Source organism: Chironomus tepperi, unplaced genomic scaffold (assembly GCF_022539635.2).
Source record: "Chironomus tepperi strain 1889 unplaced genomic scaffold, CSIRO-AGI_Ctep_v1 contig_93, whole genome shotgun sequence".
Classification (NCBI taxonomy): domain Eukaryota; kingdom Metazoa; phylum Arthropoda; class Insecta; order Diptera; family Chironomidae; genus Chironomus; species Chironomus tepperi.
Window position 1 is genome coordinate 507,495 of NW_027226215.1, and position 21,106 is coordinate 528,600.

At 32.5% G+C, this 21,106-nt stretch overlaps 3 protein-coding genes across 3 annotated transcripts; 1 reads left to right on the forward strand and 2 right to left on the reverse strand.

Moving 5' to 3' along the window:
- Positions 1 to 211: 211 nt before the first annotated feature.
- On the reverse strand, positions 212 to 3,221 carry DNAlig3 (DNA ligase 3). Its single transcript, XM_070635657.1, has 2 exons — positions 3,027 to 3,221; positions 212 to 2,966 (listed from the first exon to the last, which is right to left on the reverse strand). The coding sequence occupies exons 1-2, from the start codon at positions 3,120 to 3,122 to the stop codon at positions 468 to 470; spliced, it is 2,595 nt and encodes an 864-aa protein (XP_070491758.1). The 5' UTR covers positions 3,123 to 3,221; the 3' UTR covers positions 212 to 467.
- An 867-nt stretch (positions 3,222 to 4,088) lies between these two features.
- Positions 4,089 to 4,539, reverse strand: LOC139086907 (transmembrane protein 230). Its single transcript, XM_070635541.1, has 2 exons — positions 4,366 to 4,539; positions 4,089 to 4,280 (listed from the first exon to the last, which is right to left on the reverse strand). The coding sequence occupies exons 1-2, from the start codon at positions 4,537 to 4,539 to the stop codon at positions 4,089 to 4,091; spliced, it is 366 nt and encodes a 121-aa protein (XP_070491642.1).
- Positions 4,540 to 9,715: 5,176 nt separating this feature from the next.
- LOC139087028 (uncharacterized) lies at positions 9,716 to 20,187 on the forward strand. Its single transcript, XM_070635716.1, has 5 exons — positions 9,716 to 10,501; positions 14,085 to 14,197; positions 16,324 to 16,707; positions 16,779 to 16,993; positions 17,258 to 20,187. Exons 2-5 carry the CDS (start codon positions 14,096 to 14,098, stop codon positions 17,511 to 17,513), a joined length of 957 nt encoding a protein of 318 aa, XP_070491817.1. The 5' UTR covers positions 9,716 to 10,501; positions 14,085 to 14,095; the 3' UTR covers positions 17,514 to 20,187.
- Positions 20,188 to 21,106: the final 919 nt, after the last annotated feature.

A 21,106-nucleotide genomic window follows, 5' to 3' on the forward strand; every position in this document is an offset into this window, starting at 1 on the left:
GGATCAAATTTGTACAAGTCATGTCGATGATATAATTATAGCATTTATTGACGTAATTTATAGACTTCCTTTTGATAAAATATGTTGCTTTATTTGTTGTAATTTTGTTTAGTCATGCTGAATAAATACAAATAAATTTAAACTGTCAAATAAAATTTAAATTATTAAAAAAATTATAGGAAATGAATTTGAATATTTAATAAACGTTAAATTTTTCCTTAAAAAAATAGCAAATTTTTATCCTTTATTGGATATTTTCAAGGTAGTTTCTTGATTTTATGCTAAGTACATAGCACATGATAACAATATTAGCCTATAAGTAGCAATAAAAGCTGCAAATCACTACAATTTATAGGAACATTCAAAACTAAATTTAAATTAAAAACCGTTATAAATTTTATAGCAACTTTCTAGCAAACACAAAACATTCAAAAATAAATAATACGTTAAATTACATAAAATAATCCCTAACTTTGCCTTAATTCCACAAAATATTTTAGAGGTTCCATTACTTTCTTTTTCGCCAAACTATCAACTAACCAAGACTTCTGATAATGCCTACAACTCGGCACATACAGCTCCCTCATATCATCCAAACTTCCTTGCACCTCCCGTCCATCATACAACACCAAATTAGCTTTTATTGATTTTTTCGTCACTTTCCCGCCATACTTTTTAAAGCCATCTATTTCGGTCGCTATCAAGTTGTCTGTATCGAATAGCACAAAACCTTCAAACAGATTCTCACTTGTTAGATTGCTGCTTTCAGAATTACGAGATTTAATTTTCTTGGAAGGCACTTCTTCATCATTGCCTTTATCACATCTCTTGTTATCATCAACTTTACGCTTCATCGCTTCCATTGAGGTTATTTTTGATGTCATTGACGATGAAGATGCAGTTTTAGTAACAAGAGACTTTTTATTAGTATCTATATCATCACTATTGCTTTTCAATTTATTAAGTTCATCAATATTAAGTCCTGCCTTTGATTCCTCATATAAATGCGTCAATTCATCTAATGTTGTAGCCTCTTTGGGTGATTTATCATTACGAATTTTTGTAATACGTGGAAATCTCATTGAAATGGAATTGGCTGTATGTACATCCGAGTTGGTAAATTCAGCAGCAACAATCTCAAATACTGGCATTTTAAATGGATCTATTGTAAGTGCATCGGGTATGAGTGATCGATCAATTTGAATCCATTGCGGTAGCTTCTTGTTGGAATTAAATGGTTCCATTAATGGTGATATCTGATTGTGCATCTTTTCCATTGTTGCATCATCCAATCCACTGTGGACTTTTGTGACTGTCTTCCATATTTTAGACTTTTCATCATAACATCCCATTAAAAAGATACTAAATCGATTACCCATCTTACCCGTACCATAAAAAGCACCCAATACAACCAAATCAGCACTGTCAGCTATTGATCCTTCCAATAAATAATCTTTTTTGACCTTTAACCATCGCCTTTTACCCGGCTCATAAATTGTTTCGAGACCTTTCAATACTAATCCTTCAAGTCCTTTCTTTAATACCTCCTTTGTCATCTCAATAAGCTCATTTTTCTTCGTTAATAATTTATATTCCGACAATTCAATGTGATGCTTTATAGGCTGCATATTTGATTCTAAGAATTTCTTCCTATCCTTTAAAGTTTTCTTTGTTAAATCATCGCCATTGAAATACAGACAATCAAATATGAAAAGACATGCTGAGGCATTTTGAAGTTCATTCTTCTTGTGCTTCCCTAATGTCCCAAATGGCAATAAATTTCCAGTTATTGTATCGACCATAATTATTTCGGAATCTAAAATCAAGTCACTTGCATTTGGGAATGCTTTTGGAAGGTATTCTTTGATTTTTCCAATTTTGTGTTCCTGTACAGGCTTTAAATTACGACTGAAGAATTTAAAGTCATTTCCTTTCTTGTGTATTTGAACCCTTTCGCCATCATACTTTACTTCACTGTAAAATCCATCACGACATTTACTTAATGCTTTATCAAAATCTTTGCATGCTTCAGCAAGCATTGGTGATATTGGTGTCATGACTTGTAAACCACTTAATTTTGTTGATGATGTTGTTGACTTACTTGTTGCACCAAGATTACTTCCATATTGTTTTATAATGTTGTTTAAATTACGAGATTTCTGGAAACTATCGTATGCATCATGATGAATTGCATCCAGCACATGACGTTCACGGCAGTTCATTTTGAGGTCCTTTTTGATGAGACGAATTAGTGTGCGAATGTCATCAGTTGTGGACTTTTTACAGATCTCTTCAAATACTTCAATTTGATCATTTTCGAGGGTCCTTGTGGATAATTCATCGAGGAACTTGTCAATGTCCATGACAGTCAATGAACTTTTGTCAATTGGTTTGATGTTACGGGATGATTCAAAGAATTTGGATATTGTCTCAGATACATCTCCAGCTTGTAGGTCTTTCAGTAAGTCATCATGCTTCAGGCTGAATATCCTTGAAAATAATTTAACAATCTGCTTATCCTGTAAATTGTACACACGATGATCAACTTTTGGAACTAAAAGTTTCAACCAAATTTCGAGATTCCCTTCAAATTTTTTATTATTGCTGCCTTCACGTAAGTACTTCTGGATAATAGCACTTTTATTGTTGTAGCTCGGTTCTCCTGCAATCTTATCAATCAGTCTATTAAATTCACTAAATAAATTGTCTTTCATTGACTTTGAGGTAGATGATGGTAAATGCAAATCTGTGGAAGCCTTAAATTCTGGACCAAATACTTTAATTGCATGTTCACGATCAGCAGCGCTAATTATATCCCATCCGTCAATATCATTTGCACAAGATAGTGAAATTTTCTGCTTGTTTGCCTTTGTTTCACAAAAACAGTCGATATGAAACCACTGCTTCAATGGACCTGATCCAAATGGATTATTGAAATTCAATTTAGCAAGCCTAAGTTCACCAGCCTATGAGAAAGAGTGAGTATTAGTTAAGTTATTTAAATTTCATAATTTGTGCAATCTTACATCAATTTTATTTTTGCATTTCTGGCATTTAGCACGTCCTTGCTTTGCTCTCTCAATAGCAAGAGGTTTTGTGGTCACTTCTTCACTATCGCTCATGATTAATTGATACAATCAGGTCAGGATTTGTGAGTTATATTAATTCTTTTAAAAAATAAACTTTTTGTAAATATTATGATTCGGCAGGTAGGGGCTCAACTGCTTAAAAAAGAGATTTTTGAAATTCAAATTCAAAACAACCGTTAAATGTTGTTGACGATTTAAATAACATTTTGTATCCAAAAATTTCCTTAAATTGTGCAATTCGGGTGATGAATCATTATAATAACATTATTCAGAATAATATGTCTACTATGACTAATCCATAAATCATAATTACATTGGTAAAAAATCAAAGATTTCATTAATTATTCATAAAAATATGTTGACACATTTTATTTTTTTTTTTGGATTTTCATTGTATTTAATTATAGAGCGACTATATCATGTCTTTAGATACTTATATTCATAAAAAATTCTTGGTCAAATACAAATAATGACTTTTACAAATGAAAAAAGGAAAATTCTAAGGTGCGGCTGTCAAATTTTGATTAATCATCCAGTTACTGGATCTAATTGCGATTGCAATAAGGCAAGCAATAGCTGACTATAACTGTATATTCGTTTGATGGCGTGTGAATCTCCAATTCTGGAGACAGCGCATCAACATTCTAATAAGGCATTACACACTTAAATCAACAATCCATAATCAGCGCACCTTAGTTCCGTCTACAAAACAAAACTTAAAATAAACATATTAATACATAAGTCTTAAAATCTCGTGATAAAAAAAATGTAGATAAAATACAAAAAGTTGAAATATTCAAAGTTCAAGCTATTTGCAAGGCTAAATGCAAAAGTGCAATAAGTTAACAGATTGTCCATACATCATGTTCCATATTCAAGCGAAAAAATGTGTAAAAATGTCTGATTTATCGAGTTATGTTAATTATTGATCATGAGAGAAAATATTTTGTGTAATGGGATTATAAATGTAACTGACGCACGCACATACTGTATCGATTCTCACGAACATGTTGGAATCATTTCATAACTATATCCATCACGACCTCGCACAACTAAATAGACTATTCGAATGTAATAGGCACCGGGTATAAACATTAATGTTCCTAAAATCATAAGAGGAATCATCCTGTCGGCATAGACTTTTTCATCAAGATGTCCAAGAAAAATCAATGAACTGACAATTAATGTGAACTAAAATTAGATATAAAGCAATATAATGGTGTAATTAATTTTCTGCGAAGCCATAGAATTGTATATTTAATCAATAGCTACTCACCATGCCCATGAAGAATAAGAAGAAAACCAGAAAAAGTGTTTTATAAGGAGGTCTTTCTTCATTTCTACAGTCAATAAACTTTGCTTCCTCAACATCTTCAATATGTCCATCGATATCATCATAATTTGATTGATTTCGTTCTGTTTTTAATGAATTATAGCCAGTTCTTCGCATTGTTTTTAATATAAAATTATTTTCGTCACTCTTATCACTTCTTGTTTGTACTTGAAAACAAAATCGCACAGAATGAATAGCAGGCTTGTTATGATTCCTGTCCTTTTCTATCTATTCTCTCTCCCGCTCTCAATTTTTTCTGTTTTGTTATGCCGATTCTCTCAATTTTTACTTCCGTGAATACAAAATATGCACCGAAATGCTGATGATTTGCACGGGTGAGGGGTAAAATCCCCGAAAAATATTATTCCCACAGCCCAGCGGGATAAAAACTCCGAAAACCGCAAATTTTTATATGTTTCCTGCGGGATAATATTTCCACTTAGAAATGTACGTGGGATTATTATCCTGCCGGGAAAATATTAATCCCACATATATTTTCAAGTGGGATTTTTATCTTCCAGGAAGATAATATTTCCACTTACATTTCCAAGTGGGAATATTATCCTGGTGGACCACGATTAAAATCCTGGTTTAACTTAAATCCGGGAATTAAAAGAGTCCTTGTGGATAAAAATTCCACTTGTATTTTCAAGTGGGGTTTTTATCCTCAAAGATTTTCATGAAGATAAAAATTTCGCTAAAGTCGGTGGCTAAATGTTCGCTTATTTTAGCGAATATTGTAGTATTGTAGAAGGTTTAATTCCAGATTTAGTTCTTGGAAGTGACTTGGACTCAACTGGATCTTGTGTTTATGGTCGAAGAGACTAAGACTCTACGCGGAAGAATTATGTCAACAATACTAATTGATGGATAGGTAAGATAAGAAGGAAGTCAGAAAGGATTGAGGGGAACACTTGGCTGGAAAAGCGCAAGCTTCTGCTGACTGTGGTAATATTAGCGGCCACTGTAATACTATTAAAGAGCTTGGTAGACATTCAGTAAGAAAACAGGCGCCAATAAAATCAAAAGAGGGAAAAGTCTTGTTCACTTTTGATGAGCAGACTGCTAGGTGGAGAGACCATTTTGAGGAAGGAACAAAGAGATGGAACAGTTGTTGAAACAATCGACAGTCCCCAAGCTTTTCCAATTAAGACGAAATCAGCAAGAATGAAAGAAATAGTCGAGGCAGTCAAGAAACTGAAAATGGTAGCAGATTGCGATGCTATTCCTTCTGAAATCCTTAAAGTGGATGCAAATGCCACGGGAAAGATGCTCAAGCCATTTTTTGATTAGATTTGGTCCCTAGAGTAGTGCATTGAGGATTGGAAAGAGGGTCTCATCGTAAAGCTTTCTAAGAAAGTGGCCCCTAATATTACCACAGTCAGCAGAAGCTTGCGCTTTTCCAGCCAAGTGTTCCCCTCAATCCTTTCTGACTTCCTTCTTATCTTACCTATCAATCAAATAGTATTGTTGACATAATTCTTCCGCGTAGAGTCTTAGTCTCTTCGACCATAAACACAAGATCCAGTTGAGTCCAAGTCACTTCCAAGAACTAAATCTGGAATTAAACCTTCTACAATACTACAATATTCGCTAAAATAAGCGAACATTTAGCCACCGACTTTAGCGAAATTTTTATCTTCATGAAAATCTTTGAGGATAAAAACCCCACTTGAAAATACAAGTGGAATTTTTATCCACAAGGACTCTTTTAATTCCCGGATTTAAGTTAAACCAGGATTTTAATCGTGGTCCACCAGGATAATATTCCCACTTGGAAATGTAAGTGGAAATATTATCTTCCTGGAAGATAAAAATCCCACTTGAAAATATATGTGGGATTAATATTTTCCCGGCAGGATAATAATCCCACGTACATTTCTAAGTGGAAATATTATCCCGCAGGAAACATATAAAAATTTGCGGTTTTCGGAGTTTTTATCCCGCTGGGCTGTGGAAATAATATTTTTCGGGGATTTTACCCCTCACCATTTGCACGCAATAAATGTTATTGTTGACTTTTTTATATTCTAATATTATTTTTATGATTCATAAACTTTATGACTGTAACTTTTTGATTTTCAACAAATAAGATTTGAAATTTTTAAAAAAGTAGGCTTATTTAATTTCAAATTCTCAAAATGCGTTAAAATTTAAACACAAATTTTAACATTTGAAAAATTAAATTTCTGTTTAAACAATCAAGCAAGCTTACAAAATAAGCTTCAAAATTACACAAAGGAAATCCTATAAATGTGGCAAATAAACTTATGAGTATTCTCCGTTCGACGAAATGCAACTGAACAACTGGTCTATTTTGCGTTTTATGGAGAAGATGTAATAGTTTTAAATAGTATTAAATTAATACGTGTTTCTGTTGTTATTTTGTCTTGGTGAGAGAAAAACAACCTAAAAGGCAGAACCTACTCACTATGATATCTTCACCAGAACAACGTGTTCGTTAGGGCATCACTATGTCGTCGTATTAATTGTAAAATGCAAAGCTCTCATGACGGCACCGTAACGGCTGATTCCGACTCATTTTTATGGTGAAAAATACTGTTCGGCGCATTGTGCCGCTCTTGAGCAGAGCAGAGAGTCAACTTCGGGCTTATATGGAGTCTAGTTGGCAAGTCGATGTCAGGCTCTGTATTTCAGGCGACCTCATGCATATATCTTAACAGCTGTTTTTAACCCATGTCTCTGTCATACAAATTACATTTGCCGGAGTGTATTGGACGGACAATTCAATATAATATGTGCTTCCATATTTAAATCAATTGAACTGAAATGACTAGGTACATAGAGCAGTCAGGCATGCCATTATGCCGAGCAAAATATTGAACAATAAGTCTTTGTTGAGTCTGAATTACTACTTTGATGACAATACTGATTGTACCCTTCAAAGGTGAGCTTGTAAGTTTTGTTTCTAAAAGATTAACTAGTTGATTGCTTTCAATCTGAGTTTCGAACCCATTGATCACTGGAATTAAGCCACAAATAACGAAAACCCTATGCCATCGAGCCACCTTGTCATATCTGATCCAAAAAAACGACTAATATCGTCGTAATGCAACCGATGTCATGGTGCAGTCAGTGCATCTTGATTATATGACTTAGTGCTACTTTAGCAATCAAGTTAGGGCGCACGAGAAACTTTCACATGCGTCTTAATAGCAACAAGACACGAACAATTACCCAACTGATTTCGCACATATATGTCTAAATTGTTGATATAAAATGAAATAAATAAATGAGTAAGCGATATATAAAGTCAATGACAAATGACTAAAAGCAAACGTCAGAGAAATTCAGGTGCTGTCTCTGCATCAAACAGAGTAAATAAAAGAAGAAATGCTACAGAAGGTAAGAAGAAATAATTTAATTTCAAACTTTATTTTTTCGGAATTTTTATGCACTTGACTAGAAGCGGATAGGCTATAAAAGTACAAACAGACATAAATCCATAAAAATAGGAAATCCACTAACAATTCGCGCAAGCTCTTAACCCGTGCATACATATTTCCTAATATTCAATAAACTTTCAGCAGAACTTTCACTATTCATTTTCAAATAGCTGAACTTCATTACAATTCTAGCACGTAGAACATGTAAAGCATATGTAATATCCAATTCATCGGTTCTCTTTACTTCGTAAATCAACGTATAAATAAATATCACATGTTCTATATTCTCTCGTGCTTCCGCCCGTTGTTGCCAAATTTACGAATGGAGCATTCCTTTGTACTCTGTGTAACTTCTTCTTATCCTTCATCTCAGATAGAATTTATTTTAAATTGTTCACAGAATATGAAGATTTACCCATTCATAAAATCCATATAATAAATAACATCAGAATTACTCTTCCCCGATCACATGTCTGAGTGCTTTTAGAAGGCTTCGAGAGAAATTGAGAGAATTTTGACTGGAAGAAATGTTGAATATTGGAAGCTTTTTAACTGAGTTTTGGGGTAGGTATGTAGATGAAGTAATTAGGTCGTTTTCAAATGACGTCAAGTACAGTGTTGCATAGATCAGGGGTGGGCAAACATTTTTGCGGCATGGCATACTGAATTTCTAGAGAATTTTGGTAATATGCCTGAGATTTGCTTCGAATCATCAGAATATGGCAACACAAAACCTACAAAAAGCATACTCACATAAATGAGCATACTCAAATCATACTCCTTTTTTTATACAAATGCTCAAGAATGTGAGTATACTCAGAGTATGCTCTTTGTCTGTTAGGGTTGCCAACCCACTAATTCATAGTGTATTTTGTGACACATTGCTAAATAGATCACTTGTATTAATTCATATGAAGGAGAATCTGCTATTGAGAGAGTTAGGCCTCTGTTGACGAGTGGTTATGTAACGGAACAAATATCTGTAAACTTCCCATTTGTAAGGACGTGGGTTCGATTCCTTTCAAACTCCAATCCCTAGCCCATTTCATAGAGTCTTGAATTGCACTTTTACACTATAGTAAGTCTTTAAAAGTGTGTCGCCTTATAAATTCAAGTTTGTGTCTTAAGGATTGCCAATTACCTCCTTCAATTCTAAAGTAGTTTTAGAATAGAACCTAACTACTTTCTTACTTAAGATCATTTATTAATCGTTGGTACTAGATTGTCAGTTCATATTACTCGAGCCTGGAATCAATTGTTTTCAAAGTCATGTAACCAAGCGCCATAAAGTGAGCAATGATTTTCTTGTTGATTCCGTACTGAATCTTCTAGAACTACAAACTCCAAAAGTGACATGTGACTTGCAAACAAACAGACTGATCTTAAGTACTTGTAGTGATCTTTCTGTACCATGAAAACATAATCTTTGTCTGTTTGGGTTTTGCATGACTGATACATGGATTTGCATCTTCCAAATCAAAAACATTAAACCTTCCTATTTCATTCAAATCGTACAATCAGCACCAAATCCTCTACCCAATTCAACAAGCTATAACATTTGAATATCCAAAGCATTTTCAACCTTCCAGTGAGAGAACAGCAAGTAAAAAAAACTGCATTATTTACTACATATGGTATTTCCAATGGAAACAACAACAGGACATTTGCATTACAATCGTACATAATAAAAGCCTTTCTCTCTCTCACTGGAATGGCAATTGAATCTATCTTAAAGCTTCATGCACATCCGTACATTGAAATGAATTCGTACAGCAAGAGAGTAAACAATTTAAAAATCATGGAAAATGAAGAAGGAAAAATTGTAGAAAATGTGAGTTAGAATATTTGCGAGAAGTTCAGTTTTTGGCAGTCATCGGAAGAGTCGAGAAGACCAAGCAAAAAATAGTCCAAGCAGCAGTAACAGACATAAAAATTTATTTTTCAATCCACATCTAGTTCTGTTTTTAAAAAAATAGTTGGAATTACGATTTGTCAGTTCCTCGCATATCCATTTGTGTAATAAATTTCATGGTTGTGAACGATTAAAGCATAAAGGAAGACGATAATATTCAGGCAGCCTTACTTCCACATCCCCTCACACCAACCTCGACTTGAAGTAGGTGGCAAAAAAATATTTGTGCAATTTTAAAAAGCATAAGTGAGTGAAGTTGACAGAAGAAGCAGGAAGACAAGGCATTTTTCGTGTGTGTTTGTTCGAGACGAAATAAAAAGAAGGGCAAGTCTGTGTCCTTAATACGCTCAAGTGGAATTCTCTGTATTTTTATCGATAAATATTGAATTTTTTTTATTTGTGCTGGAGGAAGGAATTCCAATTAATGCGTAATTGGATGTACTTTATGCTGAGTTTAAAGTGAAATATTTTTTGCAAAGTCTAAGAATCCGTTCCACATTCTTTTGATCACGACCTTTATTGTCTCATACTTCAAATAGCTACGTGCAAGTACAAATAGCTTTGAACTTGCAAAACAGGAAGGACAGTGCTTTGGGATAGGGCCTAGGAGGTCGACATTCCTCCAATCTTCAAAGGCCATTATTCCCCCTTTTTTTGACATCGCATCCTTAAGAGCAACTCAAACTCTACTTGAGAGACACTTTTACTGCTGCTGCTGAAAATCTCATAGATAAGCATCCTAAACATTTTAAGGAAGTAGGTAAGTTGCTATTTACGTACATTTTATGACAAATCATTATCCGATGAGGAGTAAAATTGCCATCGACATAACAAAAAAAGCTGTCCAAAAATGAATCTACGTACACAATTATTTTATAAATAAAATCATTCATTTTGTACACAGCATGCATGCATTCATATCAATGATAAGTTCACAGAAACATGAAGAAGAGCTTCATGGAAAATCAATTTTGAGAGTTTCGTGAATCGCATTTAAAGGAACACCAATTGCAAATTGGAGATTGACTGTGTTGTTGAGGATTGTTATGTCATAAGCATGCATTGGAGTCGAGTTGACAATAGTTTATCTAATGATTTCTGTACAGGCATAGAACGTGCTGTCAGAAGATTGCCCTACTTAAATATGCCTGCAAAGCATGCTCGTGAGCGTGTTCTCAGCTTATTATGCTCTTAATAGCAAGTTATTTCCATGTTAGAGACTGAGAGACACACATCTGGTAGAAATCGAACACATGTCCTCATACATGTCAGAGAGAACAACAGATATCGGGTCTGTTGCCTATCTACTCGAACTGGCAGATACACTTGCATATGGCTTGATATCCCAGAATCCACTCTATTTCAACACCATAAGGATATGTCGGGTCTGTTGTCTTTATACTCTTGAACAGAAGCTTTACTCTCGAATGGGCAGATTCACCTGCATATGGCTCGGAACCCTTACCCCAGATTATACTCTACTCCATTCTGTTGTCTACCCACTCGGCAACAGAAGCCTTACTCTCGACCTGGCAGATTCTTCTATATATGACTCAATACCCGACTCAAATTCCTTTCCACTCCAACACCGTAAGGATATAAATGTCAAAGTTTTATAGACAAAAAGGTTCAGTTTTTATATTTATGATTTTATGTCTTCTTGTTGGGGAAAATAAAAGTTTATAAAATCCTACAGACAAATTATTGCAGTCAATTTTCGAAGGCAATAACTTCAAAATTGTTCAAGGTTGGATATGGATTTCACTAATTATGTGCTAAACCGCAAATTTGCGAAATGACTATATTTCAATTATCCATTGTCCTCTTTTTGCTATTCAAAAATTCAGCCAGATATCCGTAAATAATGTAATTAGAACGGCACGTAAAAGCTTTTTTTGTTAGAATTTGGCGACCTGTGTGAGTGATGATGGAGATTTTCATGGATTAGAATTTATTTTGTTTACAAATGTCTAGGGGGAATTTTAATTTGTGGATCTGATGGGGAAATGCTTTTTTGGGATATAATTGATTGCTAATGATTGTTTGGCGAGTGACATGACCCATGCACTCTGATGACTTACAACGGTTCCACAGAAGGTTTTCATGGCTGCTAGATGATGACCATATTCAAGTGGTTATTTTTAAAGCAGCTTACACAGAAATTGGCAATTACGCCATATGACATTTACCTGGCTGTCATGGATAATTTGAGCAAATCGGAACAGTACGTGAGATTAGAACCATAGCATTTATGACCTGTAGCCTACAAACAAAGGCTATGAGCTGTGTTTCCACTACATACGACTCGATAAAGGATAAGTGAAAACTTTCTCCTGTCTAGTCTCGAACCCATGAGGACCGGGTCGGTATTGCAATAATTAGGTATCGAAGTACTTAACCATTCCGTTACCGAATCACTTCGTATCTTTACCCACTTAGGTACAAAACAATAAGAAATTGCATAATCCATCATCATAAGCTCCAAACCCTTTTTCTAGAAAGTTCGACATTTGCCACTTACTAAAATTAAAAAATTTGCATAACATGTGTTCAGTCGCATAAATTATTTTAACACTGCAGAAAATTTAGTTTCAAGTTTATTTATAAAAAAAACTTTGAAGGTCGAGCCCCAATTTTCATAGCGAAAGAAAATAATCCTGAGGGCTACATGCTTAATTATTTCCAAAACTCAATAAATATCCCTGATGTTTTAATCAATTGTAATTAAATATTAATTTATATTAATTTGAACTTTTCTGCATAATTTTAATGAGTTTTTCCAAGTTAATTGGTTGCAAGTTGGTTAATTGATGCAATATTTGGTACCAGGCCGACGTGACTATGACTTGGTGCTGGAATCGGTTTAATTGATCCAAATCCGGCACTTGGCTGATGAGACTCTAATTTTGAGCCGGATTAGGTTTGATGTTCATAAGTCCCGACCCAGGCCGTTGTGACTCTGACTTGGCGTCGGATTCGAATTGACTGGTTCAAAATCCGACACTGGGTTGGCATGACTCTGCCATGTGTCTGGATTCAGATCAAATGAGAGTCATGCCGACCTGGAACCGAGTATGTGGCCAATCAATCGATTTGTGCTATTCCTGTTCATGCTGAAAAATTCAAAATAGATTAAACTTCCTGTCCTTTATCAATGCTTGATTAATTTATTAAGGTGCAAAACACAGCAGTCATTCATGAATGTTTTATGATAAAAATTGCCAACATTTATCAAAACAGCAATTAAAAGTGCATTTCTCATTCATTTCCCCAGATGAAAATGCATAATCATTGTGACCACATCAAATGTGACGTACTTCCAATACAATAGTGCAAATATAAATCAGAGATTAAAATCGATATGTTTCTGTGATCTTAATCGATGACTTCAATTGAAATTTCTTTTCTAATAAAAATGAATAAAAATTGACAATAAATCCATTACAGGTGTGATAGATACAGGAATAATATTTTCGACATTTGAACGTAAAACAAATTTAAGATGAATAATTTATTCATAACATATTTTCACACAAAATTGTGACATTTATTCGATGTTTTGTCAGAATCGATCAAAAAATTTCAATCATTTGGATTAAAATGTTATTACAAAGTATTATAGCAGTAAGGAGCTTAACATGCATGCTTATTTTCTTCACAATACTTTAGTAAAAGATGTTTTATTACTGAGCCTCTATAAATCTGTCGGCTGTGTACTGTAAAAGCTTATGGACTTTAAATACAGTGATTATTTGTTTATTTCCGTCAATTTCTCTGTATGCTGAATGCATAAAAGTATAATTTTCAAAAAATTGCAATATTTTCATAATTTTTACCTCAAAATCCCAGTTAAACACATAAAATGTTTATGCAGCAGGTTTATAATGTTTGACTGTACGTGATGCGTCTCAATTTAACTACATTAAAATGTGGTTTAATTGCTTAAATTAATTATTTTAATTTTACCAATTTTTTTGTTGTCAAAACGTGTTCAGTGAACTGATACCTAATTTAAAAAATTACCGTTAAAAAGAGGGACAAAAACTATGACATGAACTAAAAATTCAAAATTTATCCGTTGAATGTTTTCAAGTTCAATAAAATCAAAGAATTTCCTGAAATTAAACGATTTTAACTCTCTTGGAGCTGATCAATATCCTCAGGCTCTCATTTATTTTTTTTAAATAACCAATGACTATCACACCAAAGCAACTCCTCATCAATAAGTTAGCAATCACCACATCTCCTTCAACCTACATTCGCAATCCATTTATCATCAATTTCCCATCAATTGCCGATCAATTTCAAATATTTATTTCCTCTTACTTCTTCTATTTAATTAGTGTATCAGAAGATGGAAATCATTGCTGAGGGTAAAAACTTTCGACTGGTACATGACGATGAATTGCCGAGCATATTAAATGAATTGGAAAAATATTTACCGTACTCATTAAAGGTGAGATTTATTAAATTATTCACTGTAATTAAGCTACAATTATCATTCCGTTCCGTCTGTAATGGTTGAACGTTGAGAGAGTTCGGTCAACTTTTAGATTGAAGTAATAAGAAGATTAAATTAACATTTTTATTACTGGGTTGGCGACAAAGTAGTGCGATGCTATGTAATTTTTCAATTCCTTCATGACCTTTGGAACAGGATTATTTTTTCTTTCTTCGTTTTGCTTCATAAAGGAATTTCTTTTGGAAAATTGAAGCTTGATAATTGAAATCCATTTCGTGCCAAAATAATTTCAATGATAATCAAGTAAACTTTGAAATTTTAACGATTTTTTTTTGTCAAATTTTAAACAAAGTATCTAAGCAACTTAGCATTTGGCGCCAATTCCAAACATAAATATCCACAGTAATTGCCATATTCAAGGTAGTCGCGATGTATACAAAAGAACAAACAGTTAAGTATGGCTTCACAATAGACTACAACATAAAGTTCGTAACTTCCGGCTGAAATGATTTAAATCACAAGAAACGCTGGGCAAAACAATTTTGTTCGTAATATGTCCTTTTATTGTAAGGTCTGTTGTCTATTTATCAGCATGATAATTATATTCTATTCATATAAATGAAAATGCTACGATTTTGTGGAGAAATGCGATTGTTTCCTTACGCTGTAATGAACATGAAGAAAGAGATGAAGTTCAAAAGTTTTCAGATTCAATAAAATGAACTTGATGCTCAAAATTGTTCAATTGAATAAATTGAACTTGATGTTCAAAATTGTTCAATTAAATGAATTGAACTTGATGATCAAAATTGCTCAGTTGACTAAATTGAACTTGTAGTTCAAAATTGCTCAATTGAATAAATTGAACTTGACATTTAAAATTGTTCAATTGAATGAATTGAACTTGATGTTCAAAATTGCTCAATTGAATAAATTGATCTTGATGTTCAAAATTGTTCAATTCAATAAATTGAACTTGATGCTCAAAATTGTTCAATTGAAAGAAATTGAAGTTCAATCTCTTTAGAACAATTGAAAACATTCAAAAGACAGTTAAGGAAGATTAAATTAATATCAAAATAAGGATTCAAACAAACAAATTCAACAGAGACACGAATCCCAAATGCATTAGTTTTGTAAAACAAAAAGCATTCAAAGAAACAATCCTAATCTTCCGTGTAGAAAGCATTAATGTGAAAAGTAAAAAAATGTGTAATTTGAATGAATTCTTTATTGATTTTTTTTAAATCGAGGCATGCGAAAAACTCGTACTTTTAATTTTCACATAAACACGTTTCTAGATTTTTTGTTCTACTTATTAAAGAAGAAAGACATTCTAATTTCATTAAGGGCACCAGACAATGAACAAAATAATTTATTGTCTTGTCTATTACGGACGGTATTTACTTTCCGTGTCACAGGTATATACAATTCATATTTCTCAAGTGCACACAAAAGTCGTTTCGTGATAACCATGATAAATATTACAGTTGATATATATTTAGTTCAAGTATTATATCCATTAACTCTGCCACCAAAAACCGTGTCAAAGACACAAAAATTGGGTAATGTAATATCAACTATGCTGCAAATTTATTTTTGACCATTTTTAACATTCATTATGAAAAGCCTTCAAGCCCTTTTTATGGTCATCGATGCGCCAACACTTATGTTCTTTGTCCTTGACATCCAAAACGTAAAAAAATTTCCTTTTTACTGAAACATGGCATGCTCTCTCAATTTGCCGTCAACTATGCAGTATTTTTCATTTCCTTTTTTTATGAACTTCATCATAAACCTAGTACAGTACAGTTGAAATAGTTCGAAGCAGTGAAATTGATCGAAACAAATTTAACGGTTAAATAAATTTTGAATTGAATAATAAAATAATTTTTTGTTACTGAACGACCTGAACGATCAAAACATAAACAGTTTTCCTTTATTGAAGTACCTTTCGTACGTTTTCCTTAACGTACTTTGTTGCATAATTGGAATTCGGAAAGCGTAAAGAACAACAATTTCATTTTTTTCAAGTGCACGAAACATTAATTTTCCTTTTACTGCTGTTATCCTTAACATTCAATAGTATTTTCACCGTATTTTCATGTTTTATTTTGCAGTTCCATCAAACAATCAAGACTTATTTAACACATCGTGTTTGGCAGTTTTATTTTTATGTCTCAAAAGAATGGCCAGATGAGAATATTCCAGTATTTCTACACTTTCCTGGCTGCACATCAACACCAAATAATCATATTTACGAAAGTTTTGGATTCTTTTGTCCAATTGACTCATTAGATTATGTTAATATGCTTCAAACTGAGGATATACTTTTTGATTGGTCAATGCCAATGTACCTGAATTATACGCATGAACTAATAGTTGATCGTATGGAAGAATTTTTCAAAAATATTGGTCATATCGAAAGGATTCAGGGTGAAGTGTATATATGCAAGGATAATATCAATAAATTGGAATTAGGTGAATTGCGGTCCAATGAAGTGGTAAATTTTATTTGGACACAACAATCAATCATTATGAGATAGTATATATGTTTACTCATCTTTATTTACAGGAAATGCGTCTGTTATGCGCACAGGACGTGAAGGGAATTCATGATCTATATCCAGCTAGTGAAATTGAGAGTATTGAGCTGTTCGAGAAGCTTTCTGAAGTTTTGCCTGGTTATGGTGTTTTTACAGTCGATGGTGAACTTGCAGCATGGATGATTCAAAGCTATTACGGTGCGATGTTTTCAATGCAAACAAAGCCAGAGCATCGACGAAAGGGGTAATTACATCCATGATAATAACCACAGTGTGGCCGTCTCAAATTCGAGTTTTTCGACATTAGATTGTCGAAAAATTCGAACATTTCGAACTTAACTTAATTTAAAATAAAAAGTTACGTTACGAAGAAAAATAAAAGTAACGGTCAAAAAAAATTTGAATTTTTACGACAAAAAAATAATGGTCGTTTTTGAAACAGCCACACTCTGATAATAACAAAGGATTAACATAATTTTTATTGTAAAATAATCTCATGACTTTTCAGATATGGAATCTATCTAGCACAAAATCTTGCACGACTTGTAATTAAACGCGGTTATAAACCATTTGTGGTTATAAGACATGAAAATGATGCTTCCAGAAGTCTATACACAAAATTAGGATTTGAAAAAGTCTTTGACATGGCCAGGATAAAGTTATATCCATTTGATAGTGTCAAAATGGACAAGGATGAATCAAATGGACATGAAAATGGGAATCACGTAAATAGTAACAAACGAGTTAACAATCATGACGTATGAATCAATTGAATGGAATCTCAGCATTATGCATTGAACATATTCTTATAGTCAAAAAAGCAATCTTCTCCTTCTTAACAATAATAAGAATTCAAATTAATTAATTTTCTCCCACTTAAAGTACTTCTGACACAGCCACACACACACACACACACATATACATACACAAATGGAAACTTATCCTATTTCAAATGATATTTAAAATTCCTAGACTAAATGACACCTTTAATTGGGTATTGCCAAAAATGAACACAAAAAATGTTATCAAGCACATGCTTAATATGATCGGCACATTTTCCAACGTTTTGGTTCATTCCAATTTTATTTGCATTTTACATAAGAAAGTGAATAAAAAGGTCATGTCCAACATGCGACGATATGGTGCCACGCGAAAGTTCATACATTCCATTGAGCTATTCAAAAGACGATAGGTGTGTGCATATATATGCACAGTATCTGACAGGAAAGAGTTTAAAGGAATTTACAGTAAGCTGGAAAATGTTCAATTTATATGCTTACCTTATGTATTTCGACAGGTCATAAAACATAAAGTTTAAAGGAAATAGTTTTGTCCTGCAGATGCTGATATCGATTGACTGTGAAAAATAAAAGTTGAGAAAAGATCCCAAAAAGAAGATAAACGATTGTTATAATGGTGCTAATACAAGAATGTAGATAAACTTAATAATACTTTGGAAAATGTGCTGAATGTCAAATTCTTGAATCGCTTTAAAAACTTTAATGTGGTTGGGTTTGTTTTGTGAATGGTTCTGTTTAGAAAATAATGGACAAAGAAACATTATAACTAGTTGAAGGCTGGTTGATGTCCAATTGATGACTAGTTTTAACGTATTTTTGTCGACTCAGATCAAAAAAGTAATTTTGACCTTTAAAAAAGCTTCCAAAAAAGCTTACAACAATTCCGAAGCTTTCTAATAATTCTGAAGAATAATTTTGATTTTATCGCCCAAAAAGCTTTCAAAAAGTCGAAAAGCTTTCAAAAAAGCTCAAAAATTCAAACCTTTGTTTACAATCTGAATTTTCAATTGTTTTTCAAAATTTAGCCTTCCTGGACATGATTGCTTGTCATATTATCGATCTTTTGTTAGTATGTAGCTCAAGGTTATGTACTTAATAGGTTTTGATCTTGCAAAATGTCCAAAAAGTACTTAAATCTGCAATTTGAAGAAATTTTGTTTTAAAACATGAACTTTTTAGACTTTTTGTTCCGGATCTGTACAAAATTAGTAAATTTGTACAAGTTTGTAACGTAATTGATGTACTAAACTAAGGAATTTGCGGTTTCAAATGTGTACTAAAATAAGAAAAAATCTGAAAAATCGTAGCATCTTTTGAGTTCTTCGGTTTCTGTATTTGGAATAGTGTTCTCGAGTGGACAAAAATGCGTTACAACTAGTCATCGACTGGACATTAACCATGTATAAGGTATTTTTGTCCACTTGAGGTTGTAAAACAGACTAAACTATAAAGTGCAATGAAATGTACAAGAATACAGCAGGAACACTCCACAAACAAACCTAACCAACCAAATATCTCTCTAAGGCCCTCAAAAATATAAATTCATATTTTTGATGATTATTTTCCTTACCAGAATAACAAATTCTTCTCTATTAAATGTTAGACCTTGCCTTTTTATCAGCACCAATTTTTGCTGCTACAAGTTTTAAAAAAAAACTTTCACTTTTTACATACAAAGGACAAAAAAAAAAAGATATTTTCACACCCTTTTATCCACTTCAGCATGATATAGTCACACATTACCGCTAGATATTTCCCGAGGTGCTGCAAACTTCACATTAAGTGTAAAAATGTTTGTAGATAGAACAGATGACAAAAAAAAATTCAAATTATAACAAAGAAAGTGAAAAAATAACTGAAAATCAATGCACAATGCAGAAACTTTAAAAATACTTTAAAGAAAATTATCGAATCTTCCATTGAAACTCAATTTGTGATATAACTAAGACATTATTTTTTTTTTCGCTAGCTAAGAATGTGATTGAGAGATAGATAAATATGCACCCTCGGGATAGATATGCTCTTTAATTATGATATACGAATTAATAGAACAGAAATAAAAAAGGAATTTTTTCTTAATTGACATTCCAATTAATCTGATGCTAAAGAATGAATACAGATGTGAAAAGTGCTTATGTGATGTGTTTTTTAATAAAAATTTTATCCAGATGTTTGCACTCGATGATCGATAAAGTTCTATCTGTGTTGCTGATAAAGTTGGAAATTTTGTAGGCTTTAGGCACTGTTTTCTCGAGAATTATAAACAAAAAAGCATTTATTGTTGCAATTAAAACAGGACTTTGTGATGACGACTTGATGACGGTCAAATAAAAGATAAATGCTTGCTGAAAGCTAGTCTTTATGAATTTATCCTTTTAATAAGCTTAACAAGCAAACAGGCAGGCAAATCTCATAATGTCAAAAGCAATGACTTTGTAAACAGTTGATCTATTTCAGCACTTGGCTTAGTTGATAGTAGAGTTTTCCGAAGTCTCGGTTTCGACTTATTATCGAGAACTAGACCTAGACTTGAAAACAAAAGGAATTCTTTGAACTCTTGGTCTTGAAAACATTTAGTTAAAATGAATTTTCTTTTTTAAAAATAAATTAAAACGTCATGCTTTAGAAATGACGGGAGTAGCCGTAAATCATATAGTTTAACTCGAAATCTCATAAAACATACAATTTAACTCAGAATTTCATAAACTTTAAGATCTAATTTGAAATTTTGACCATTTTTGATTATTTGTAGAAAATCCTTGTTTACATTCTCACATGTAAAGTTTAAAGTGAATATTTAGCTTCAATAAGTATTATTACTTATCCAAATTGTTGATATTTCTTCATTTCTAGTGAGCAAACAGTAATTCAATATGATTTCTTAAAAATAAGTCTTATAAGAGCGTAAAATTTAATATTTTCTTTGATTAAAATGGCGGGAAATCTAATTTTTTAACATTTTCCTTATTAAGTTCCTGTTTATCATTTAAAAGATTGAATCTAACAAATAAAAGTGAACCAGCCCAATAAAAGCGTGCAACAAAGAACTGTTTTCGTAGAAAAAAAGCTCAAAGTTCTCAAATATGACAGGAATCTCTGTCAACAAAGTAATTGCCAATTAAAACGTTTTTCTCAAGCTTTTTCTAAATCTAACAAACTCTAAAAAGTCATTGCATTCCTGCTTTTTAATTTAAATTTTCCTCTAAACTGAACACAAGATATCATTTCAATTAAATTAAACTCTTGTTCAGTGCACAGTGCATAAACATCTAAAGTCCGCGAGCTTTCCAACTCTAAATTGTTGTTTCTGTAAATAATTGAATTTAAATGACTCTAATAACTTAACATAATAATATTATTAATAATAATAACTTAAAATGACATAAAATTGAATTAAATTTTCCTAAAAAAAATGAGGAACTTCGCATCGAGAAGTAAGAAAAAAATTGTGATAATATGAAATTTATAATACGAAGAGAAAAATATTTTATAATACATAAAAAAAAACTTATTTTTCGTCAATCTTAAACGTCAAGAATGGATAATAATAAAGAAAA